The following is a 25,247-nucleotide window of genomic DNA, read 5'->3' as shown; positions in this document are numbered from 1 at the left end:
CTATTGTTGCCTTTCATGTCGTATATATTCGTTTTATGGTGCTCTCTTTTGTCCCAACAAAACGATCCCTGCTCTTTTAAGATCACACGCTGTTGTGTAAGGAGCGCAACTCCACATTCAGCGCATGCGCACTGAAATCAAGCAAACCTGACCCGCTTTGAATAAAAAACGAGAACTTCGCGGAATGAAATTAATCTGGAGTGGAGCACATGGATATTTGAAAACGGGAGAAAACGAATAACAGTTCCCGAAGACCGCAGCAGGAGTGGCGTTTAAAGGTAGTATTATTGTTCGGTGGTGCGAGTCATGCAGGAGTGAAATAATCCACGCGCGTCAACTGCATTTCTATCACTGGATTTGACCTGTTCCCATAACAACAACACGCAGCACATGACAGGAATGAGAGGAGACAGCGACCATGCCATTAAAGCCACTTGGGTCCTCCAACTTTTCTGCATCTCTCTCCTGACTTCCTTTGGGAAAGGAGAAGATGGGTCCTGCCACGGAGCCTTTGATTTATACTTTGTTTTGGATCGGTGAGTTTCAATTGCTGTACATGTCTATATGTTTTGTAGACTGTATGATTATGAAACGTGCAAACACATGCGCACACCTCTCTCTTTCGGCGTGTACTTATCTAACTGAAATATTATCAATAAAAATAACTCCAGTGAGCTCATTATTAGTCCTGGTATTTTAGGTAGCCTACAGTTTTTTTTCTTTCTTACATAGCTCTCAGGAGCCCTTATATGGCCCTGTTTATCTTGTTATGCACCAAATGTTCACCATCATTCTAGGTCGGGCAGTGTGTCTGACAACTGGATGGAGATCTATGGATTTGTGGAACAACTGACTAATCGTTTTGTTAGGTAAGAAACTATAAGTTAAAAGTTGTTTCTTTATAACCAACTAACAAATACCAAAAGCTATTGACTGGGATATAGAGCTTCAGCACTGCCACACTATAGTCTTGCATGGTACAAACCACTTGTCTGAGTCTCAAGCTCTTGCACATGTGTGGAACTAAATATAAACTTAATTTTAGATGACTATATTTAACTTCAGTCAGTGTAAAATGTATGTTTGGATTAGTGTGTGGTATGGTGACCTAGTTAATGCAAGTTAGGGCACAATGGTCAACCTCAAATAGTGTCACGGTAGTAATTTACACCAATCACTGCACTGCTATAAAGTTACATATCAGGCTCTTTCAGAAAACATATTATTTTTCTTACCCACCCAGAGAGTAAATTTGATTTTATACTTCCTAACTGATTGTTTCTACTTCCTTCAGCCCAAAAATGAGAGTGTCCTTTATAGTCTTTTCCTCTAGAGCAGAAGTAGTCTTGCCTCTCACTGGAGACAGGTGTGTTTCATTCAGTCTGTTTTGAGTCATACCGTAATATTGTTAGTATAAATCCAGATAAAAAGCATAAAGCTGATGTATTTGCCTGGGTGTTTAGGGCAGCTATTGATAATGGTCTGCAAAGTTTGAGCAAGATCAGACCTGCTGGTGATACCTACATGCATGAGGGGTTAATAAAGGTAAGTAGATGATATATTATCACCAAAAGCATTGCATCTTTTTTGCTCCTACTATATCAGAGATCATAACAAATAAAAACATTTTAGGTATTAGAACAAATGACTACCCAGGGCGCAAGAGCATCCAGCATCATTATTGCACTGACTGATGGGAAGCTGGAGGTCTATCTACATGATCTTGCTGTGAAAGAAGTAAAGCAGCATACCACATATATGAAATATTAATATTGCATAAGCATTTATTACATGGAAGCTATTGCATGTTTGAACTGATATACAATTATGAGATATTTAATATTTTCCACCTTGTTTTGCAATATAGGTTTGACATGTTCTAGGTTTATATTAATATTATGCATATTCATTTTTTAATAAACTATTTAATGAATTCCCCATTTGCTTTCTCAGGCTGATCAGGCGAGACAGTATGGTGCTCGGGTATACTGTGTTGGCGTGAAGGACTTTGATGCAAACCAGGTAAGACTGTTCATCAGAGAGATGGAACTTGCTGTAGCCTAAATATTAAAGATGTACAATTTTAATCTACTGAATAACAAAAACAAACAGACAATCCCATTGACTTACATTGTATATTATATCTAGAGACTACAATATCATATAAACTTGGAAGTGGACTCTTTTGACTTGGATCATTAAGCAATCAGCTAGAAACCCTAGCATGATTGGTGCATTTCACACTGGCAAGCAAAACAAATTTTCTTCAGAAAATGTAAAAAATAAAAAATAATAATCTATTTTCTATTATAGTTAATCAGTTGTTGGTGCATCACTGTCACGGGAATGTTGCTGTCATGACGGTATTGTTTTTTTTCATGTGCATTAGTAACAGCATTAGTGTAACAGAGGGATCCTTTATCTTTATGTTGGTGGATGAGCTTGTCCGAGCAGGATGCTAAGTGTAATTGCATTCTGCAGAGCACATATCCGGCCCGTTTTACATTAGCAAGAGATTGATTCTGGCTTGGGAAATGGTAGCAAGATTGCTCCAAGAATTGGCAGCTACAGTGAACTGAAATTATGAAAAGAAAACTAATTTCTGACATAATACGCCAGTTTTAATATGTTTTCATAGCTTACAGATATTGCAGACAGCAAAGATCAAGTGTTCCCTGTTGTGGATGGATTTCAGGCCCTCAAAAACATTGTAAATTCGGTGAGGTTTAGCACAAACAAAGAGTGCTTTCTTACATGTGGTTTGTATGCTGCCTTCTAATTGACTTGTATTTGTGTTTACAGATTTTAAAGAAATCCTGTATAGAGATTTTTAACCTTGAGCCCTCCAGCATTTGCGTGAATGGTACGTCTAAGGCTGCATTTACATTACATGGTTCAAGTGACCCAATTCTGATTTTTTTTCCTCCCATGTAAGCCGGAAAAAAAGCACATGGATTGCGTTGAAATATCCGTTGAAATAAATCAGATATGAATCAGATACATGCATTTGCATCTACAATATAAGTGGATATTCCAGGGTTGACAGGTCAAAACCCAACTGCTATTGAAATAGCCTAAAACTAGGCCAATTGCATTTTTTCTCTGTTGAAATAGTTTGAAAGAGCAACAGTGTAAAAGTAGCCCAATTCCACGGTAAAACCGCGGACATGGCAACACTGGGATATTCCCCAGTCAATGCGAGTTGTACGTCATTGAAAAAACGACAGTGGCAACTGACGTCAACTCAGGTGGACTCTTTTCTTGCAGGAATGGCCTACTTTTACACCGTGTCCACACTGGACGTGAGTGGCGCAACGTGATGCGACGCAACAAAAGACAATAAAACACATTATACTCAGTAGTGCTGTGTGGTGAGGTACGACGCAACAAATCCCTGGCATTAAACTGATGCCTCGTTGTAATTATGATCCGTACTGACACAAAGTACAAATGATTTGTAATGGTCGCTTTACCACGTCCAGTGTAGACAGCCTTTACGGTGCATTCACACGGGACATCTGCGTTTATGCTTCTCATTTACTTTGAAAGGGTGACGTTATGCGTTGCCAAACCGAATTGTGGATACGTTGTGTTGCACCATTGGCGTTGCTTAAGGCAGAACTTTTCAAGGTGTCAGCCAATCAGATCGCCTTATTCAAATACCCTAGCCAATTGCATTCATGCAACACCAGAAAAGTAATGTGATTGACGAATGAAGTGATCATGTGAATGTACAGTGTAGACACAGTGTTACGCTGTTGCTGTGGGTTGTTTTTTAGTTTGCATGTTAAAGTGATCTTCACCTCACCCCAGAATGTGATTTTGAGGGACCCTTGATGGAGGGGAAAACAATAGAAAAACCATGACTGTGTTTGTTTTGGGTTAGTTTTGATTAACAGTTGGGGTGGTTTTGTTTTGCAGACCTGGCAACCCTGTTTATGGGTCAACATCTAACTTGGGTTGTTTCACCAAGAGTATAGCATAAATGCAGATATTGGATATGGGTCACTTTTAAAAGTCAAAAAATTTGGATAGAGTCAACAAATTGGAATTGGGCATCAAGACCTGCAGTGTAAATGCAGCCTAAAAGGTCCATGTAAACCTGATTTTTTATCCTTTTGAACTCATGATCATGACTAATTTCAGTGTAAAACTCTGTGTTTAGAAACTTTCAACATTGTTTTGCGAGGAACGGGATTCACGCAGGGAAGAACCTCAGAAGGTGTGGTCTGCACATTATCTGTCAATCAACAGGATCCTTACAGTAAGCCACTGAATGCATTCCATCTATTATAAAACATAACAAGACGCCCTATCCACAAAGATACGCCTTACAAAACAAGCCATATAATTCACCTCCCCATTCAGCAAATGAATAAATAGCACATTAAACCACAATGTTATTATTATTTGCTAGGGAAAGAGGTCCTAAATTCTGCATGGCCTCCAGAGGCTCTTGCTCTTTTTAGCCGATGGGGAAGTTTCATGCAGCCACATCCTTAAATAAAGCCTCTGTGTTTTAGGCTGTATTTGGCATTTTACGGCAATCTCATGCTGCTCTCTCTTCCTTCTAGATGAGAAGCCGAGTGCAGTGAAGGATAATTACGTGCTGTGTCCAGCGCCAGTGTTGACCGAGGTTGGACAGTAAGTGGCATTGGACCAGCTTCAGTTGGAGAACAGTGGCTCTCCATTCAGAGCCACAGCTGTTACAAGCCGACATGCAAAGGCAACGAGTTCATCGTCTTTTCCCGGGGGATTTTATCTCGGTTTCTGTTTATAGCTTAGCTAATAGACAACTGATAAGGAGCAGGCTCAGTGCAGGGCTGAAACAAAGCAGCGTGTGTCACGGCGGCACATTTTTGTTTGCCGTAGTGCTCTGCCTTAAAGAGACATGCAAAATGAGCCACCGTTTGCTTTGTGTCATGGCCAAGTTTGTTTTGAACAGATGAAAGATACTTTTCAAGAGACATTCATCTTGTTGTTTTAAAAAGAATACTTTAGTGCAGCGCTGTTGGTCTTTTTGTATGATGAACTATGCTCTGCCTCTGGCATTTAATCCTGTAATAACGGACTTTCCCTCTCTCAACAGCTCCCTCGAAGTGCTCATTAGTCTGAATAATGGCCAGTCTTTCATTTCAAGTCCAATCACAATATATGCAACTACATGTGTAAGTACACAATACAGTTTGCATACATTTGCCAAAAAGGTCAGTAAATATCACAATAAACAATCTGGTTATAGGAACATAATTAAACCAAAGTAGTGTATTTTTGTAATATTTGAGTAAACGTTTTATTTTCATTTATAATTTTTTTTCTTTTTAAATGTTAGTTATTGTTTTCCATTTTTTATTTTTATTAGTTTTTTAAAATTTTATTATTTATTTCAGTTTAAGTAATTTTAGTATTTCAAGTTATTTTATTTTAGTTTCTAATTTCTAATTTTTGTTTAGCTTTTTCCCCATGTACTATTTATTTTTTAAATATATTTCAGATATATTTAAATTATATATAATAATGCTTTGAAAAGAAAGCTTTCCTGGTCACCAAGGATTTATTTGTTCCAAAATACAGCAAAAACAGTAATCATGTGACATATTATTCTAATTTGCTGATTTTGCTGCTCAAGAAACATCTCTGTTTATTATCAATGTTGAAAACAACTGTGTACATGTTTTCATTCTTTGATGAATGGAAAGTTCAAAAGAACAGCATTTAACTGAAATAGAAAGCTTTTATAACATTTTAAATATCTATACTGTCACTTTTGATCAATTTAATGCATTCTTGCTGAACAACATTTGTACACAACTTTTATGATTCTAAATCAAACACATATTTTGTCATTTCTTCTAGTCTGATGGGATAGTGATAGTGATTGTCATCCTGGTGCTGCTGGTGTTGTTGGGTTTAATTGTGCTCTGGTGGTTCTGGCCTCTCTGCTGCATGGTGGTGAGCACTACAGATACACATCTTGTGTTATTTTCTACAAATGTGTATATTAATGAGATATTACCATTTATACGGACTGTTTTTCTACTCCTGTGACAGGTAATCAGAGATCCACCCCCATCTCGCCCTCCGCCTCCATGCCCAATACCTGTAGGTACAGTACATTGGGGCTTGAAATAAATTTGAATCTGGAGAACTGACGATTTCTTGAAAAGCATGGTATATATCTTACAGGAACCTGAGGAGGACCCTCTGCCGAAGATGAAATGGCCTACGGTGGATGCGTCTTATTATGGTGGCAGAGGGCCTGGTGGCATCACACAGATGGAGGTGACCTAACAATCCAATGCAATCCAAAAAAACAGAAAAAAAGTTCTATGGATATACGCTGAAGCTTACAACATCCACAGGTTCGCTGGGGTGAGAAGGGCTCTACAGAGGAAGGGACCCGGTTAGCGAAAGCCAAAAATGCTGTGGTCAAAATGCCAGAGGAGGAGTTTGAAGAGCCTGTAAAAAGACCCCCACCCAGACCACCACCAATATATCAGGCCCCAGTCCCAGACAAATGGTACACGCCCATTAAAGTAAGTTTCCTGTCAACACATTGGCTTTCCATTGTTGGATGACTGTGGTAATGTATGTATTTTTGCAAATGCCATTGTGCTTCTGTGTTGTGAATGTTTTAGGGGCGTTTTGATGCTGTGTTAGCATTGCTGCGTAGACAATACGACAGAGTTGCTATCATGAGACCCACAGCAAATGACAAGGTACGGTGGCTTTGGTTTATGCAAATCTGTATATTATAAACAACAGGAAAATAGCTTTTGTTAATTAAATTGCTTGGTTATCAATAAAGTTTTATATATATATATATATATATATATATATATATTTGTAGAGTGAAGAAAACAGTAAATTGATATTCTTTGATATTTTACAGTATGTAGTTGTGAAGACAAATACAAGGAAGTACTAGTTTTGCAGAATGTAACTGAAACCTCATAAGTGACCATTTGGAACGCTCTACATAGGGAACAACAAATTTGTGTCACACAAATAGCACTCCACCTACAAAGTTGTCACTGTTAATTCTCTAGTTCTCTATAGCTTTTAATAAAATTTGGTGTATGTTGCTAAGCTAATAACGTGATACTATAACAAACAAAAAAATTAAAATACAGAACACAAATTTCAAATTGAATATATTTTTTGTTGATACTTTATATTTATACTTAGTGTTTATAATTATATGTATATTTTTAAAGTGCCCCTATTATGGATTTTTGAAAATTACCTTTCATGCAGTGTGTAACACAGCTCTAAGTGAATGAAAACATCCAGCAAAGTTTTAAATCTGAAAGTACACCGTGTATAAAGTTACTGTCTCTCAAAAGAAAGAGTCGACGCTGAATCGTTGAAACGAGTCGTTTTAAAAATGAATCCCAAGCCGTTTCATGTTGACTCAACATGAAACATTAGCATATTACCCGCCCACTTGTGGGTCTTTTAGAGTTGGTCTGAATGAAAATGCAAATTCATTCTTTGCCACTAGGTGCCACTTTTGGTAACGCTTTCCCCGGTAACGCTGTACACAAAGCAGCACTAGGCTCACAAACGCTGCTTTATCAGGCATTACACAGGCATGATGAAATGAAAATGAGACCAATCACTGCAGATTAGCGAAATGAATTGTTGAGCAAATCATTTGGGAGTCGTTGAACAAGTAAGGTAAAAATAAATGCATATTATAAGACAATTAAAGTGTTTTTTGACCTTGCATGCATGTCAACCTGTTGTTGGGGACTCCCAAAACCAAAATATGAACCTTTCGTTACCCATAATAGGGGCACTTTAATGGTAAATTCTCATATTTTTTTCACTGAGCTTGTCACAGTGCATTATGGGATTGTTCTTTTTGTAAAGCAATCTGTAATTTGGCAAAAGGAGGTACGGTAACAGACTACGTCTACATTAATCCGGATACAGAAAGTGTTTTAATTAACAAAACACTGTCAGTCTATACCAGCTTTTTAAAGCATTTTCCAAAAGTTTTTCATCCCCACACTTAAATGTTGGAAAATGCTTAAATCATCTTACTGCGTATATGTAAAATGTAATGAAAGTGCATTGAGATGATACTGAGAGATCAGACGTAATAAAGTTCTCATGTTATTCTTCTGGCACTATCATTTTATTAGCAAAATATCCACTAGTTTGTTATCAAAATATCCAAAAGCTAGCTGCTGAGTTGAACATGTCACCTGATGACTAATTTCGGAGCTTATGTATATATTTCGATAAAATGGAAGATATAGATTGTACTGCATGTTAGCTTGCTTATTGTGCACAAGAGCATCATTTATTTAAGTCCACATGTCTTGCTAACAAGAAACTATGCTTCTAACCACAGGTCGAAGGCTGTAGTTACAAACACGCAAGTTTGCGACGCTGTTTGCAAATGTTCGTTTGAACTATGGTTTCGGGAAACCCCAACGACGGAACTTGCCACCAACTTGCCTAACGATGCTTTTAGGAAACGCACCCCTGGTCAGGACATGCTGGTTAGGTGTGTTTTGAAGCATGGCTGCTGGTTTGAGCTGGTTTAAGCTGGTCCTCAGCAGGAGCTAGTTACTTAGGACCAGCACATGACCAGCTTAAACCAGCAGCCATGCTTCAAAACATACTTAGTAACCAGCATATGCTGTTTTTTCCAACAGGGGAGCCTATGATGCCTTAAAACGCTGCTTATGTAGAAATCTCACTAGGCTGTAGAACAGAAGCATTGTGTTGCTCATGCATCCGCTTAGTTCAGTCCCTCATTTGGTCCGCTGAAAAGGCTCATTAGTACTAATAAGCTGCACAAACGAGGCTGACAGTCCTGTCACAGACAGACCAGATCACACTCTCGTCATACATCTCGTTACGGTGGTACGTCTGTGTGCGGTGCTCCGACTGGTCATGAACTGACCCTCAAACACACACTCATCAGAGAGGAGTCGTCACTATTACACTCATTAGGTTGACCTGACTGTCAGAGTTCAAGTTGTCATGATGTGGCACTCTGTGTCGGCAGTGTCTGACACTTCACTGCCAAAAGTGACCTCTGACCTCGCACTGATTGCACTGTCACACTTAGTTTGAGTTTAACTGAACGTCCTTCTAGGGCACAAAGAGAATATTGTTGAAGTGTTTGGCTATAAATCATTGCACAAATATTAATTAATTCTTTGGTCACACTTTATATTAGGTTGCCTTAACTACTATGTACTTACATCAAAAAATAAGTACAATGTACTTATTGTGTTCATATTGTATTGCAAAACACTTTTGCTGTTATTGAGGTGTGATACAGGTAAGGTTAGGGACAGGTTTGGTGGTATGGGTCGGTTTAAGGGATGGGTCAACAGTGTAATTATAAATGTAATTACAGAAATTAATTACAGATGTAATTACATATAGGTATTTTTAAAAATATAAGTACAATGTAAACACATGTATGTACACAATAAGTGCATTGCACCAAATGATTAATTTAAATGTACATAGTAATTAAGGCCACCTAATATAAAGTGGGACCAATTCTTTTACTAAAATTCCTATGGGAGTTTTATGTTTTTAAGGCCTGTTCATACCAAGTTTGATTTCTAAAATGTCTATATATATTTTTTTTCTTCTTAAAATACATAACAAAAAGATTTAAAAAATATATAACAGATATAAATATTTTTTCATCTTTTTCTTATATTATTCCCTGTTTATTATCTTTAGGATTTTTATGTGCTTAAAGCCTTTTCATACCAAGTATGACGTGAATGCATGCAAATTTTTTTTTGTCTGCTGAATGATAAAATGTGCCCTTGGATCAATAAACAGCCACCAAGCAACCGACTGCATAGCAATGCCATTGCAATGCAGTGGCAGGATTTTCAAGGACAAGCACCCCTCATTTTCTTGTTATACATGTTTTTTTCACACCAAAGATTCAGACTTGCTGTAAATAGAGCTTAATTATTAACACTGGTACCTGTTCTACATTCATGGTACCAGATCTGTCCAAACAGGGTTTGTCAAACATTAGTGTTGCTTGATCAACCTGCCTGACCTCCATCATTCCTGCTTCCTTACCGCCAATTAAAATCAAACCTTCTCTCAATTGAACTCAATTATTCCAAATTATCGTACATGTCAGCGTGACAAAAATATTGTCAAAACAATTATTTTTTACCATATGAGATGCATTAAAAAAATCCAATGTGGATGATTTAGCTTGAGTACCGAGTTAATGTGATATGGACTAGTCAGTGAATGGTGGGTGAACGATGAGGACAGCTAGCTAGTAACATGAGGCAGAGACATTAGGGGATTTGATTTGTCATATTTCACAATTATAAGAGATAATGGGGTAAAGAGATGAGTGTGATTGTAATCGGTAAATGCAGAGTAACATCCTGCTTTCATGCTGTCTTTCAGGGGCGCTGCATCAAATTCAACCGAGTTCAAACTCACTGACCAAACACGATGTGTCCTTTACTTTAAAGTAAGTTCTTGTCAATTTTAAGATACTATTTGGAAAGCCCAGAAATTCTGATGTAGGATTCACAATAAATGTCACTTTTCAGGTACGTTCAGACAAAAAGGATTGAGGGATCCACATCTATATGGACACAGTGTGAAAAGCTGCAGCTACTTCTGAATAAAACCTTTGAATTTTAATTCTTACATGTTTAAATCTATCCTGCTGATTTTTTTTTTCTGCATGTCTTTAAATATGTTTGAATTCACTGCTTTTATAACAATTCATTTTTTAAGGTTTTCTAGTTACAAACCAATACAGTGCCTTCTTGTGAGTGTATTATGAATGAGTTTGTCAAGAAAAGAAAATGTAAATTATTATTTTCATTTCCATAGTTATTTCTTTCATTATTAGTAGTAAAGATGTTAATTATCCAGTAAATTCATGGAGATGTGTATATCATTTTTTGTTCTTATATTTATAGATTACATGTTTTGACACTGTTTGCATATAAATCCAATTAAATAAATGATCGTAGTTCACTTGTTCACTTAAAATTTTTGTGGAAACTGTAACACATTACAGTTCAAACATTAAATAATATTTAAAATAAATAAATAAACCTTTAATTAATATTTAATATTCTGCATTAAATTGCCTATCAAAAAAGACAAATGTTGCAACAGATTATTGTTATATTTCAAATCATTTTGAATTTTCGCTTCATCAAAGAATATTGAAAGAAATGTCATGATTTCCACAAAAATATCAAGCAGCAGAAACTTTATAACTCTATATAAACTTTATATCAATACTTATAATAATAAGAACAGTTATGTCCAATAATAATTGAGAAGCAAATCAGCATATATGAATAATTTCTGAAGGATCATGTGACTCTTTTCAGGTACATTCAATTCATCAGTTAAATTGTGACATTGTTTGTTAATGATGTAAATGGCATATGCATTAGGCCTACATTAAATTATAGTAGTTCACTTTTGAGCATATGATTTATTATGTAATAATGAAACAGCTTGTATTACCTTAAAAATAAACTTTTTTACAACGGTCTGATAGAATATGAATATAGCCTAGTAGTGAACATCTGATGAAATATCATAGTTTGGTAGGGATTAGTCTGAAACACAATCAACAGACTGTATAATGTCTGATTATTGCATGTTACAATGTCTGGATATTCAAAATTATAATCCTAATCTCTTATATTTTATGAGAGATTATTTTGCTGAAAGGTAAAAGGGGGGTTGAGAATCAGACACGTTATTTAAATACATACATATATATATATATATATATATAAAGTCTATACGAAATGTTACCTATTTGTAACATCTTTTTAAAACATTAAGTGACAGACACGCAATGCGACAGCTTCATGAATTATGTTTTTTAATGGAAGAAGCATATATATGCAAAGAAATGAAAATTTCATTTACAAAAATGTTACCTTTTTGTAACATCTTTTTAAAACATTAAGTTTTTTAATTGTTTCATTTCTTTGGCATATATATGCTTTTTCCATTAAAAAACATCATTCATGAAGCTGTCGCATTGCGTGTCTGTCGCAGGATTTTAATGTCACACACTCGCCTCTTTAGCCTTTAGCTGGTCGGCTAACCGCCGGTCATCAACATGACGCTCATATTCTGTTATTAAGCAGAAATTAAGAAACAAATAGAGCTGAATGGGATAGACGGCAGGTCTTTACCTGGAGGTGAGAGGTTTGCTGTACTTACACTGGGATCTAATGGATTTAAAAGCCTAATCTAATCCTCATTAAAGAGCCATTGTTGTTAGCAAAGAGCAGTTGTTGTTAGTTAACGTTAGACATCAGCGGCACAAACTAAACATTTATGTATGTACAAATCTTTAGAGCAATATACGGTAATTTATTGCTTGTTTGGTTGTGTTTATAATATATTAGTTCTCAGGAAAATATAGAGACTTTTATAATTGAATGAACCTTACTAGCCACAGATTTCAATACATGCAAAGTTATTAAAACCAACTCGAACAGTAGTACAGTTTGTCCTAGTTTAAATCTTGACAGTTATCTTGCTGATCTGCTTTTAGGGCTTTTTGTTGGAGCTGATTTTTGGGCTTTAATGCTACTGTGTGTGTGTTTAGGGAGGGAGGGAGCTGTTTTGAGACACAGCCTTGTTGAAACGAATAAGACACATATTTGCCTTGTTCCTCCAGCCACATGAACCAAGATGCCTCAGAGCATCCTCAAGAGCACTCATTACATTGAGCTGGGCAGCTATCAGTACTGGCCTGTGCTTGTGCCGAGAGGAATCCGATTATACACCTATGAACAAATCCCAGTGTTTCTGAAGGAGAATCCATACATCACAGATGGATACAGAGCACACCTGCCATCCAAACTGTGCCTCAAAAGGTGTTTCTTTCTCTTTTGATAGTTTAGATGTGTTGCCATTCATTTACTCATTATTTCTCATATCCCACAGCATATTCATTCTGTCCAATGAGACGGTGAACATCTGGAGTCATCTGCTTGGGTTCCTGCTGTTCTTCTCGCTGGGAGTGAATGACATGGCCACAGTTCTGCCATCTGCGGGGGCGTCACGAGAGGACTATGTCATTTATTCAATCGGACTGTTTTGCTTTCAGGTAATATATAAAATGTGCGGTAGGAAATAGGTAATATTTCTATTATTGTGCTTTGACAGAGCTTGGATAATCATGTGTAATACACCGGAAACAAATAAGTATTACATATTAATTCACGGATTTTCTTTTTTTATTCTATGGTCAGGTTTGCATGCTCTGCTCTGTGGGCTACCACTTGTTCTGTTGTCATCGCTCGGAGAAGACGTGTCGCCGCTGGCTTGCTCTGGACTATGCTGGAATATCCGTGGGGATTTTGGGATGTTATGTGCCTGGAGTCTTCTATGCCTTCTACTGCAACAGTGTATGACAGATGTGTTTTATAAGAGCGGACTTCAAGTCTGAGGATGGATGGATTTTATGGGCCTGCATTTATCTGATCAAAAATACAGTAAAACTGTAGCATTGTGAAATATTATTACTATTTAAAACAGCTGTTTTATATTTGAAAGTATTTTGAAATGTAATATAATCCTGTGATGCAAAGCTGATCATTACTCCGTGATGTTTGTTTCAGTTTTGGAGGCAGGTGTACCTGCTGACGGTGCTGGCTTTCATCCTGGCTGTGTTTGCGGCTCAGATTCATCCGCTCTACCTCACCCAGCAGTGGAAGAAACTGCGCTCTGTCATGTTCTGCTCAGTGGCCGGATACGGCATCATCCCAGCCTGCCACTGGGTCTGGCTCAACGGAGGATTTGACTCTGAAATCGTAAAGGTGATATATTTGCATTGAGACACTGTGAGGAGGGAAATGGCAATATATCACTTCTACCAACGAGGGTTGTGGTACTATTAATATTGATCACTTTCATCTCTTTGCAGGTGTTTTTTCCTCGAGTCATGATCATGTATTTGATTGCCGCCTCAGCATTCCTTTTCTACGTCAGTAAAATTCCAGAACGATACTTTCCAGGTGATGTTTTCTATACTAAATTACTGTAGCCTATTTTATTAAAGGAATAGTTCACTCCAAAATGAAAATGTCAGACCATCCAAGATGTAGATGAGTTTGTTTCTTCATGTGAAAAGATTTGGAAAAATTTTGTATTACATCATTTGATCACAAATGGATCCTCTGCAGTGAATGGGTGCCGTCAGAATAAGAGTCCAAACAACTGATAAAAACATCACAGTAATCCACACCACTCCAGTCTTTAAGGCACAATATGTAAGTTTCGCCGCTAGAGGGCGCATATTCAAAACAAACAAAGGCGTAGTTTGATGACGCCGTGACTGAGTGTGGATTCATGGGAGTTGTCGTCTTCATCCCCACAGCTGATGCAATCCGACGGGACTCGGGCAGAAATCATGTTCATGCATGAGCTAATGTATTAAATATTTATTAACGTTGTAATATGAAGCAGGGTGAGGCTGAAAGCCGTCTAAGCGAAACGAGGCCACTGAACGAGCGTGACACATGGCTCGAAAGCAGCGGAGCATTTATTATGCCACAGTCGACCGCTTCTGCTCCTTTCGTAAAGCAGCTCTGTTTTATCATACTAGATTCATTTGAAAGTTCTGTTATAATGCTACTCTGTGCGGTCGACGCCTGTCTAATAAAACGCATAACATATTAAAGTGTCTTTGGTGTTTCCATGTTTTCTACAAAACAAAACCGAAAATCGAGGGTGCATGATGTCTTTGGCAGGCGACACAATGACCAGGGACGAGCCACTATTTAAAATGGCTATTTCTCTGGATTTAAACATTCTTCGAAACATTTGGGATAATGTAAGTACAAAAGTCCGCAAAATATAAGACACTGTTCTAGTGGTTTACGTATTGTGCTTTTTAACTTCCAATTAACATCTTGTGAAGTGAAAAGCTGCATTTGTAAGAAACAAATCCATCATCAAAGCATTTTAGCTGCATATTTCTCTCCTGATTCAGATGCAGTATTATGGATAGAGGACTTTTAGCCAGAAGCAACGATTTGAAGTTAAAAACATCTTAATGATGGATTTGTTTCTTACAAACACACAGCATTTCACTTCACAAGATGTTAACTGATGGACTGGCATCGTGTGGATTATTGTGATGTTTTTATCAGCTGTTTGGACTCTCATTCTGACGGCACCCATTCACTGCAGAGGATTCATTGGTGAGCAAGTGATGTAATGCTAAATTTCTCCAAATCTGTTCTGATGAAGAAAGAAACTCAACTACATCTTGGATGGCCTGAGAGGGAATACAAGTATTCCTTTAAACAAAAAAAAATCTTTTACCCTTCTTTCTACCACATATTTACCACAAATACTGATGTTAGATTTTAAGTTGTTAATAACTATCTAATCCAGATCACCAATCTAATTCTGGTTACATGTTTTTTTGTTTTTTTAATGAATCATAATCTAATCAAATAAAATTGACCAAATTAGTCAAGAATCCGTCCTTCGGATGAGACGTTAAACCGAGGTCCTGACTCTCTGGTCATTAAAAATCCCAGGTTGTCTATTGAAAAAAGCGTAGAGGTGTGACCTCGGCATCCTGGCCAAATTCACCCATTGGCCTCTGACCATCATGGTCTTCTAACAATCCCCATATGTACTGATTGGCTTCATCACTCTGTCCCCTCTCCACCAGTAAGCTGGTGTGTGGTGGGCGTTCTGGCGCACTATGGCTGCCTTCGTATCATCTCTAGGTGAATGCTGCACACTGGTGGTGGATGAGGAGACCCCCCCTCACAATGTAAAGCGCTTTGAGTGCCTAGAAAAAGCGCTATATAAATGTAATGAATTATTATTCTAAGAATCACATTGATACATTGTCAAAACAAATATTTACCCACCTTTTTATGTCTGTCCTCACAGGCCAGTTGAACTATCTTGGAGCCAGTCATCAGCTCTGGCATGTGCTGGTGGTGGTCATGTTCTACTGGTGGCACCAAACCGCTATCTACATCATGAAGTACAGACACAATCAGCCCTGCACGGACTACAGCAGTCATGGTTAAACACTGTTATAAAATCACCTGAGCCATTTATGTTCAACAAATTCATTTGGTTTTTGTTTGGCATTATTTTAAGTTGTGCTAATAGAATCAAACAATGAAACTTTACCTCTCATTTGCCTTCGAACACCCTGCTGTAGGGTTACGTGCAATCAGTTGAGTTCCTCTGCCTGAACAAATGTTTCATACATATTCTCTGCTGGATATCAAGTGTCTTTGTCTGTTACTTCATGTATTTTGTTTTCTATTGAGCCTTTTTCCCATAGTATCATTGGGGTTGTAAAACTATACATGCTGATAATATGTTGCCTCACTTTTCTGGAATGTCCTTGATTGAAATGCTCTTAACTATCACTGTTCAGTGGCTGATGAATTCTATGGTAGAGGGTAATACTGTAATTTTGTCGTTTTTTTAATGCTTGTAAAAGGAGTTGTTTGATGTATTAAACACATTTGAGTTCATGTATAAAGCAGCACTGAAAATTGGGCATTCAAATGACCAAGAAAGCATTACTTTAGTACTTTTTGTGAACAATAGGTCAAAATCACTATACTTGCACTGAACTGATTATGAACATATTTCGAGGCGGCCGCTACAAAACCTTTGGTGTTATACTTTCTCCATCTCATCTTTTTTAAACGTCTGTTGGTGGTTTAATTTTCTTTATTTGATATGATGTAAACTGCCTGTAAACTGAATGAATATCTATCTGAATTGTGAAACTGAATAAAATCTGGTTTGTACCTCGTGTGTATTGTGTACAAAACTGCTTGTTTTGCTGCTTGATATCGCAAACTGTTGTGTCTTACCATGTTATTTTAATGTATTGTCTTAATTACGAACACACTGGTTTGTAGTGCAAACATACCGTTTACTGCACTTTATTATTGTTCTCGGTATTTCCCTACAGCGACTAATAAACCGGAAGTCTCGCACATTCACAGAAAACGGCTTACTTCCGCGTTGAAAAAATAAGGTTCATAAAATAATGTTTAACAAACTCAAGTCTTAAACATATTTTCAGTACGCTTCATTTGTAACATTTCAGAATTATGTTAAAAGTATAAAAACGGTTCGTAAGTGAAATCTTTAATTCACCTAAATGTTGAGTTGAACGATGCAGTCGAACTCGTGAAAGAATCGGTTCAATAAACAAAAGAACGAATCCGATTTCGTTACGTAGAACTGAATATCACAATTCAGTATACTGTATTTTACAACTTTTGTTCGTGAGTTATTATTTCAATATCGTAATCCTTCAGGACAATCAATGTTATGTATGCCATGTGAAAGTTGACCTTGTGTCATGGCCTGTCTTTAATCCCTTAATGACACCATCATACATGGAGTTTTGGCATAATAAAAGAGCTGAATTATCTTAATCATACTGAAATCTGTTTTAATCCGAGTGTTTTGTTCTACTCTAGTGGCATTAGGGATTTTCCAGGGCATTGTTCTTTTCTTGTACTGAAGACTAATTGAAAAGAGAGAATGTGGTTTAGAGGTCAGGTTTTCTTTGACTTAATAACAGCTGTATATTATGAACAGTAATTAAAAAAATCTGAGTCACTTCTACAGACTGTTTGTACACATGCTTATCTTAATTTGGACATGCTTTCCGATGAATTTCAATAAAAACCCAAATTACTGTATGCAAAATCAGTTTTCATTGCATAAACATTTCTTTACTGCTCATAATACTGTCTTACTTTATCTCCAAGTGTAATATTATATCTCATGAGAATGACTTTCCCACAAAATCATACTTCTGTGCCTCAAATCATTTCACAATCTGTCGTTGACCTCACAGATGCTCCACAGCAAATTAAAACCTGTTTCAAGTCTTATCAGTGGTTTCTTTACTGGTGAAAGGAGCTAAGAATCTTTTGTTGGCTTTAGCAGCATCTGCAAACATCACTTTCTCATGACAATCTGCATTGTCTTGGGGGATTAGATATTAATAATCTCCAAAATCTAATTTCAGCAGTTGAATTGTGACCAAATGTCATCCTAATTCTGTTTTTATATGTACTTATGAGTGAGTGACAAGGCAAAATGAGCAGTCTCTTAAATGGTTGTCCCACTGAGATTTTAATCGTTGACCCCTTTGGTACCAAATACATGTACTTCACTGTCACCTGCTGGATCAGGGACAAAACTACACATTGAAGACATCTTAAACGCAAAATGTCATAGAAAAAAAAAAGTTTGTTCTTCAGTAACTTAGCTATTCATTCATTATGTAGACATAGCGTGTAACATTTTTTTTTGACTAATTAAAATACATTTTCTGATACTAAAAATATTTTGTTATATTAGGGTTACTATGAAACCAAGTATTCAAGTTATCTATGATTATAAACAATCAAGTTAGTGATTAATACATTTCATAAAGCTCTTCTGATTTATTGACAGTATTTTAATTGTAATAAAGTTATATTTGGACATTTTTTCACATTATAGCACTTCAGCTGTGATGTATTCTTCTTTGGCAGTGGATACATTCATTTCCCATCTTCACCACAGATCTTCAGCAGGGTTTGACGAAAATCCCCTGAGGTTTCAGACTACAATAAAGATATAAAAAGGACATTATTAATGTGACTACTGACATTTAACCTCATACTGCACTTGCTAAATGTTTACAATCTTTATTTATTTATCATTTAGAAATATATTTATGATCTTTGCTAAAAGCACTGGTTTTAGTGTGGCAAAAATGAAGAGATTGGAGGGCAAAAGCAACTTCGTAGTAAAGTAGGAACAGTAAAGTATGGAAAGGAAACATGACAATGCTTTAAAGCAGCAGATTTGTGATTACAATAGGGATGTCAGGTCGCAATGCAAAGCGTGTTTGATGGTCTAACAGAGAGTATGTAGAGGCACACATGCTGGTCAAACGAATGCTGCAGTATAATGTTAAACTCACATGTTTTCGCATTTGGTTTTACGCTGAACCTCAGAGAAATCGGTATGACTTTGGATGTTGTCATGCAGTCAATTGAATTAACTAATTCAATTTATGAACCCCTTCAAAATGCATCAGCCAAATGCTGCCTTGAGAAGCCTACTGTGCGTGTTCAGAAGTCATAGTCCTGACTACAAGCGATTTTGGTCAGAAAATAATGGACTTGCTTGACAATTTCATATTTAATTCTCCCTTTTTCACTTTTTGACAAAGATGGGACGCTTTTTGACGCTTTTAAGCAAACTGAAAAGGAAAGGATGTACAACTCATGCTTTTCTATGCATTTTACAATTCTTGCGCAGCCACAGTGAATGATGGTAAACGTTTAGTTGCACAAACCCATCACCTCAAAAACCTGCTAGTGATTTATGATGAGCTTTAGAATTATTCTTCATTAACAGTGCACAAAATTCATTCAACTGTAAGTCGCTTTGGATGAAAGCATCTGCCAAATGAATAAATGTAACACAATTAAAACTTAATTACGACCAATACAATTATCCTCATCATCATTTTTTCACTGACACGCCCCAACTCGGTTAATGAAAATCTAGTCTCCCTCTGGTAATCACACCATTATAGTGGCATCATGTGCACTCAATTTGAAAATATGAAGATAAACACATGACTTGAATGCAGCATTAGCCAAGAGAACACACACAAGGCCCTACAGGGCGGGGCTAATCACCAGTCCCGCCCACTGAGGATGTCAATCATTTCATCTGCAAATCCTTATCAGACACTGGTCAAAGTTACCGCCTACCTCACACTTTAACCAGAGCCGTTCCGATATTAGGTGTACGTACGAAAATGGAACAGGGTCTTGTTACAATCACATGAATAGGAGCAGAAAAGGATTTTGGACAAAGACATTCTAGACTTACACTGTAAAAAAAAGTTTTTTTTGAAGTTTACAGAGAATGTTTTTACAACAAAATACTATTTTAGTCTTTCTACTTCAAAATTTCACATGTAATTTCAATGCGTTTACTTGCACTGGAACTAGTGAATGTTTCTACAGCATATTTTTTCAGTGTTATCTGTTATGTACAGTGTACAAGTTCTCAATGAATGCTCCTTACCTCAATGTCAGAATATAAAGAAGTGCCAAAGAGCTTCTTATATTCTGCCTTGATGTCCTGCAGGTCGATCTCTGAACGGCTCACTATGATTCTAGTTAAGGTAGACTCAGTGGTACCAGCACCCTGAAAAAAGTACAGATGTTTCTTGCTCAAAAATAGTTTGCTTATAGAGGCGTTGTAGAATCTTGTTTCATTGTACATCATTTTTTGTAATGTGACAGAATAGGGGAACTGAATACAGAAAGACAGTTCTAACCTTCATGCTTTTATACAGACGCTCCGCAAGGTATGCTGGGACGCTCTTCACACATTTCACTAAAGCAGAGACATTTTCAATTAGATTTTACAAGAACAAAATTAAGTACGAAACAATAAAATCCAATTAAACAAAACTGAAAACATAAACTGAAAATACTCATGCATTTTATGAGGAATAGTAAGTGCCTTAACAAACTCCAGATTATAAAAAGCCCTTTATAATCACCTATAGCCACCAGAATCTCCTCTAGTCTTCCAGATATCTCTCGTTCAACGCTTTCCTGAAGGGTCTTTCCGCTCAGACTCTTATACTCAACCAGAGCTGAGAGATAAAACAACATTAAACTACAGTTCTTATGTATGACTCTGTCACATTTAGTTTACAGTTCATTCAGAATTATTACAAAACAGTTTATAAAATGAGGGATATGAAACTAAGCCAGCAGGTGTACTTTGTCTGAGTTGAGGAACGCTCCTGTGGCAGAGGATGTCGATAAACTTGCTCTCGTCTGTTCCCCACTTTTTCTCTCCAGCCTCGTACAAGATCTGCACAGTGGGAAAAATAGAAGATGATGTTTTGAAGAATGTTGGCAACCAAACCGTTTTGGTTCCCACTGATTTCAACTGAATGAACAATAGTATAATGGGATCTTCTTTCATGTTCTGCAGAAGAAGTGTTATGAAACTCTAGATGGCGCAGGCTGACAGGTTCTAACTGACATAATCACATCATTATTCACATGGCGCTACTAAATGGTTTCGGTCACATCAGCAGCCAATGAGCTTGCTGCTCAACATTCAAATACTTGGCCAGTGTTTGCTGTAGCAGTTGCAGTGCTCCTCAGAACCCTCCACCTTCCCCAGCTCCACCTGTGTAGATCTGCTATGAGGTCATTTCATATATGTGACCCTGGATGACAAAACCAGTCTTAAGTGTCAATTTTTTTCGAAATTGAGATTTATACATTATCTGAAAGCTGAATAAATAAGCTTTCCAATATTTGGCCGAGAAACAACTATTTGAAAATCTGGAATCTGAGGGTGCAAAAAAATCTAAATATTGAGAAAATCGCCTTTAAAGTTGTCCAAATGAAGTTCTTAGCAATGCATATTACTAATCAAAAATTAAGTTTTGATACATTTACGGTAAGAAGTTACAAAATATCTTCATGGAACATGATCTTTACTTAATATCCTAATTATTTTTGGCATAAAAGAAAAATCGACAATTTTGACCCATACAATGTAATTTTGGCTATTGCTACAAATATACCCCAGCGACTTAAGACTGGTTTTGTGGTCCAGGGCCACATATGTGAAGCAGCAGTATTTCCTACATTCTACATATCTGTGGATGTATTGGCAGTAGCAAGTCTCAGTACAGCAGCAGAGCAGATGTATTCCGCGAAGACCAAACACATTAACATTATCACGTATATGCTAAACTCTCCGAGAGTTATCATGACATAAAGAAACTCATACAGGTTTGGAACAACATGAGGGTGAATAAATGATGAAAGACTTTTCATTACACAGGCGTACATGGGCAGAGTAACTTATGTGGTATGTGGATGTATATTGTTTTTTATTTCATTCTTAGCTGAGTTTGGTTGTACTTATGTATACGCCTGATAAAACATCAGCAAAAGTGTTTTCACTTCACCTTGGCATCCTCTTTAGCTTTTGCCACGTCAACATTGGTACTTTCATTCCTCTTGCCCTTTTAGTTAGAAAGACAAACAAATTGTAAGTGAGACAGCTGCGTCACTTATTTGAATGAATTTAAATATGATGCAGGACCAAAAAAACTGATTTGACTGAACCTCAGCGAGGATCAACAAGGACTTTTCAAAGTCCCCTGACACCTCAGATTTCAGGTCTTGAATTAGAGCTCTTCCGGTTTCTGGAAAATAGACAACACTTAAATGAGATCCAGTGTCAAAGAACCATAGAATATTGTAAAAAATATCAAAAAAATTAAAAATAACGTTAAAAAATACAAACCAGCCAAATATGCATCACACATAGCCTTGATTTGATGGTTGGAGCGAGATGCAAACAGCTCTATCAAAACGCTTTCGTTTGTACCAGCACCCTGTGATCAAACTCAGTCCGTTAACAACTTCATTGACGTAATCTTGGGTAAATTCCAAATACAGACATCTAAACTATTAGCAGTCAAAAAGAAAATGCATTGTGTACTTTTATAGCCCGTATGAACTCTTGGCAGTCAAACTTAGCAGGAGGAGTGATCAGGGCCACCAAAATATCCTCAAACTGTCCGTGTGTATCACCTTCCAAGTCGTCGCAAAGAGTCTAAGATGAAAAACATACGCATGTTTTTAAATATCAGACAACCTTCAATAGTTTGTTCAACATTGGTGTTTTACCTTCCCAGTGGCATCCTGATACGCTTTACAGATCAGCTGGCGCTGGGCATTGCTTCTCTGAGTCAGAATGTCAATAAGAGTCTTTTCAGTAGTGCCTGAGGAATTACAAACGCAAACACACAGTTCCTCATTGTGACATAAGGCCAACAGCCAGCAAACAGAAAGCAACAGGATTTCAACATCTCAGCTGGATGTGTGCAGTGTAAGTTCACGTCCACACCCAGGTAAGTGACTTACCAATGCCTTCCATAGCTTTCCTTAAAGCGGCAGCATCCTCGCCTGGATTAAAGCCCGGCTTCTCCTTAATGGTGCCACGTACTGTTGACTTAATAAAACATGAATCATGTTGATATACAAACCTGTTTAGCTTACTATATGAAATGTATAACAGTATACAATCACAATCTTACATTTACAGTCAAAGAGGAGGGGGAGTCCAAGAGAAGATCCAAATCATCCTGAAAACAGAAAATAGGAAAGTCTCCTGAAAAATGATCATCTTCAGTAAATATCACTTTCAGAGCAAGAAATGTAAATGTAGAGTCACTTTATCCTGAAATGGTTCAATGTAAAAATGAAATAAACAGCCGTACTGACCCATACATTAGACATTCCTGCTGTTGTGAGTGGGTTTCAGTTCTGTAACCAGATATTAGTTAGTTATATTACACATAAATTTAAATGATACTTTAGTTACATATGCTTTTACTCACTAACAAAAGTTTGGATGTTTTCAAAAGCATTAAGCAGCATGTAATTCTCCTAACGCAGCGCATTTTTAACGCATTAATGAAATATGCGATCAAATTGAGGATTAGATCCCGATTACATGTCACATTGCAAAATTTATTCTCGATGCGATTTCATATGCGATTCACAAGAGCATGACAAAATCCGCTAACATCACTATGTGCTCGCTGAGAGCAAACCCAACATAACGTGAAAATCTGGCGTCTTTTACAGATGAATACTTGGCAACACACATCGTAACAAACAAAACATCAAACTCGACTATTCTGGTAAGTGCGCGATTGGCTTTAACACTGGTTTCTAGAGATAAAGGAACAAAACTTTCAACTTTACCTTTGCTAAAGCGTCTCCGTCCACTATAAGCCACACCTTTCACGGGTCTCTGTGTCTGTGGACTACACCCAAACACACCAGAGGATATGAGATCAAAATGAGATCATGAGCTCGTGTATCACGCCAGTTTTACAAGGTGGCCACAAATCACAAAGCCTATGTGATAAATGTGCAGTGGGGGCCAAATATTTCAGATTATTTGTGGCTTCTATTTTGCATTTGCGTATTTTAAAATAGGCCTATAAATATATATATTTTAGCTTGTAAATGATATTTTCAACATCATAAATTGCTTGAAACTTCTTGTTGTTATTATTATTACAAAAGTAGTAGAAAATAAAGTTTCATTTCCATTCAGCAAATATTTATTTTTTAATATTCTTTTCCAACTATTATAAATAAATACGTGTTTTCAGAAAGAAAAGCTCATGTTCCCAGAACAAACACTTCTGTGAAGTCGAGATCATTAGACCTGGTCTCAATGGACTGTAGTTTGTGACATACGAAGGCCATATTTTACATGGCTACACACAAGTTTAGTGAGTCGTGGGAGCATATTGATGCCAAAATGAGCAAGAAACCTCATTTCCGGAAAGTGACCCTAACTAAAATCAAACAACACTTCATAATTTCCTGTGCAAACAAGGAAGTTGATTGATTGTAATATTAACTTTGGGTCTTTTGCCAGGACCAGCAGCTGTTAGCACAGTCATAAAATTAAAATTAAAATATGTTTATATGAGCTAACTGAACGTTCCTGTTTGATGAGTACATCATTTTAATGAAGTCTTAGATCTTGGTGGGAAGAAATGAACATTTATGTAGAGTATCTTTTCCTGAAAAGTAATAACAGTATGAAGAAACTCTATAAGCTTTATTTTACTCATGTTCAACTATACAAAGAATGCATTTAACTAGTCCTTTCCTGTTCAATTAAGTTGTGGAAGTCATTCTAAATATATAAAACCAGAGGAAAGAAAGATATCAGTTTTAAATGATCAGTCACAATCGGTAGCCAACTCTGTGATCTTTACAAGCCCAACAACAATACTCACCAGAGACAGATGTAAGCAAATTACAAGCTCATTATAAGATGTCTCCAAAGTCGTTGTTTTCAATGTGATTCTCCTCTTTTTGAATCCTACAGCGTGAAGTGCAGAGCAGGTAGACACAGATGAGAAGATAGATGGAGACCACCGACCATATGACCGTCCCATACAGAACAAACAGCAACAGGTTACCCGCAGGTTCCATCTGCATCCTTACTTCAGGACAAAACGCAGACATGAGAGTGAAGTATCTGATAGTGGGGTTACAAAAATCACTTTGACGTCATGGAAAAATATGAGGGAGTAATAAAAATGAGTTCTTAACAAACACAAACCGTTATATTATTTA

At 36.9% G+C, this 25,247-nt stretch overlaps 3 protein-coding genes across 7 annotated transcripts; 2 read left to right on the top strand and 1 right to left on the bottom strand.

Annotated features, from left to right (window-relative positions):
• Positions 1 to 83: 83 nt before the first annotated feature.
• antxr2b (ANTXR cell adhesion molecule 2b) lies at positions 84 to 11,069 on the top strand. Of its 2 annotated transcripts, none has more exons than XR_009273116.1 (19): positions 84 to 536; positions 798 to 869; positions 1,295 to 1,366; positions 1,464 to 1,545; positions 1,633 to 1,737; positions 1,954 to 2,022; positions 2,639 to 2,719; positions 2,803 to 2,863; positions 4,166 to 4,264; positions 4,575 to 4,644; positions 5,090 to 5,168; positions 5,857 to 5,952; positions 6,052 to 6,102; positions 6,187 to 6,282; positions 6,363 to 6,536; positions 6,639 to 6,719; positions 10,423 to 10,489; positions 10,572 to 10,661; positions 10,732 to 11,069. XR_009273116.1 is itself a non-coding variant. In XM_058789551.1 (19 exons), the coding sequence occupies exons 2-18, from the start codon at positions 391 to 393 to the stop codon at positions 10,459 to 10,461; spliced, it is 1,473 nt and encodes a 490-aa protein (XP_058645534.1). In that variant the 5' UTR covers positions 84 to 278; positions 388 to 390; the 3' UTR covers positions 10,462 to 10,489; positions 10,572 to 11,069. The 2 variants fall into 2 exon arrangements, 1 of the variants encoding a protein (XP_058645534.1); XM_058789551.1 differs by having other exon boundaries at positions 84 to 278; positions 388 to 536; positions 10,572 to 11,069.
• Positions 11,070 to 12,043: 974 nt separating this feature from the next.
• paqr3b (progestin and adipoQ receptor family member IIIb) lies at positions 12,044 to 16,811 on the top strand. Of its 2 annotated transcripts, XR_009273117.1 has the most exons (8): positions 12,044 to 12,203; positions 12,689 to 12,887; positions 12,958 to 13,120; positions 13,266 to 13,421; positions 13,635 to 13,832; positions 13,940 to 14,030; positions 15,701 to 15,845; positions 15,928 to 16,066. XR_009273117.1 is itself a non-coding variant. In XM_058789553.1 (7 exons), the coding sequence occupies exons 2-7, from the start codon at positions 12,703 to 12,705 to the stop codon at positions 16,068 to 16,070; spliced, it is 936 nt and encodes a 311-aa protein (XP_058645536.1). In that variant the 5' UTR covers positions 12,045 to 12,203; positions 12,689 to 12,702; the 3' UTR covers positions 16,071 to 16,811. The 2 variants fall into 2 exon arrangements, 1 of the variants encoding a protein (XP_058645536.1); XM_058789553.1 differs by lacking the exon at positions 15,701 to 15,845 and having other exon boundaries at positions 12,045 to 12,203; positions 15,928 to 16,811.
• A 1,327-nt stretch (positions 16,812 to 18,138) lies between these two features.
• anxa3b (annexin A3b) lies at positions 18,139 to 25,028 on the bottom strand. 3 transcript variants are annotated; one of them, XM_058790146.1, is made up of 15 exons: positions 24,905 to 25,028; positions 23,850 to 23,911; positions 23,364 to 23,405; positions 23,177 to 23,224; positions 23,004 to 23,091; positions 22,767 to 22,861; positions 22,579 to 22,692; positions 22,381 to 22,471; positions 22,200 to 22,279; positions 22,040 to 22,096; positions 20,829 to 20,922; positions 20,603 to 20,698; positions 20,375 to 20,433; positions 20,119 to 20,241; positions 18,139 to 18,635 (listed from the first exon to the last, which is right to left on the bottom strand). In XM_058790146.1, the coding sequence occupies exons 3-15, from the start codon at positions 23,376 to 23,378 to the stop codon at positions 18,573 to 18,575; spliced, it is 1,023 nt and encodes a 340-aa protein (XP_058646129.1). In that variant the 5' UTR covers positions 23,379 to 23,405; positions 23,850 to 23,911; positions 24,905 to 25,028; the 3' UTR covers positions 18,139 to 18,572. The 3 variants fall into 3 exon arrangements, with proteins under 3 accessions (XP_058646129.1, XP_058646128.1, XP_058646130.1); XM_058790145.1 differs by lacking the exon at positions 24,905 to 25,028 and having other exon boundaries at positions 23,850 to 23,992; XM_058790147.1 differs by lacking the exons at positions 23,850 to 23,911; positions 24,905 to 25,028 and adding an exon at positions 23,480 to 23,618.
• Between the last annotated feature and the right edge of the window lie 219 nt (positions 25,029 to 25,247).

This window comes from Onychostoma macrolepis, chromosome 10 (assembly GCF_012432095.1).
Source record: "Onychostoma macrolepis isolate SWU-2019 chromosome 10, ASM1243209v1, whole genome shotgun sequence".
Classification (NCBI taxonomy): Eukaryota; Metazoa; Chordata; class Actinopteri; order Cypriniformes; family Cyprinidae; genus Onychostoma; species Onychostoma macrolepis.
The sequence above is the reverse complement of the archived record's forward strand: the minus strand, read 5'-3'. Positions and strand labels throughout refer to the sequence as shown.

Excerpts from the sequence above, each read along its gene's own strand:
- antxr2b (XM_058789551.1), top strand. The coding sequence starts at position 391 with ATGACAGGAATGAGAGGAGACAGCGACCATGCCATTAAAGCCACTTGG. Across the intron at positions 870-1,294 it reads CTGACTAATCGTTTTGTTAG|CCCAAAAATGAGAGTGTCCT; the intron begins GTAAGAAACTAT and ends TACTTCCTTCAG. Across the intron at positions 6,537-6,638 it reads AATGGTACACGCCCATTAAA|GGGCGTTTTGATGCTGTGTT; the intron begins GTAAGTTTCCTG and ends TGAATGTTTTAG.
- paqr3b (XM_058789553.1), top strand. The coding sequence starts at position 12,703 with ATGCCTCAGAGCATCCTCAAGAGCACTCATTACATTGAGCTGGGCAGC. Across the intron at positions 12,888-12,957 it reads TCCAAACTGTGCCTCAAAAG|CATATTCATTCTGTCCAATG; the intron begins GTGTTTCTTTCT and ends CATATCCCACAG. Across the intron at positions 13,422-13,634 it reads ATGCCTTCTACTGCAACAGT|TTTTGGAGGCAGGTGTACCT; the intron begins GTATGACAGATG and ends TGTTTGTTTCAG.
- anxa3b (XM_058790146.1), bottom strand. Across the intron at positions 20,923-22,039 it reads AAGCTAAAGAGGATGCCAAG|ATCTTGTACGAGGCTGGAGA; the intron begins GTGAAGTGAAAA and ends CCCACTGTGCAG. Across the intron at positions 20,434-20,602 it reads GGAGATTCTGGTGGCTATAG|TGAAATGTGTGAAGAGCGTC; the intron begins GTGATTATAAAG and ends TCTCTGCTTTAG.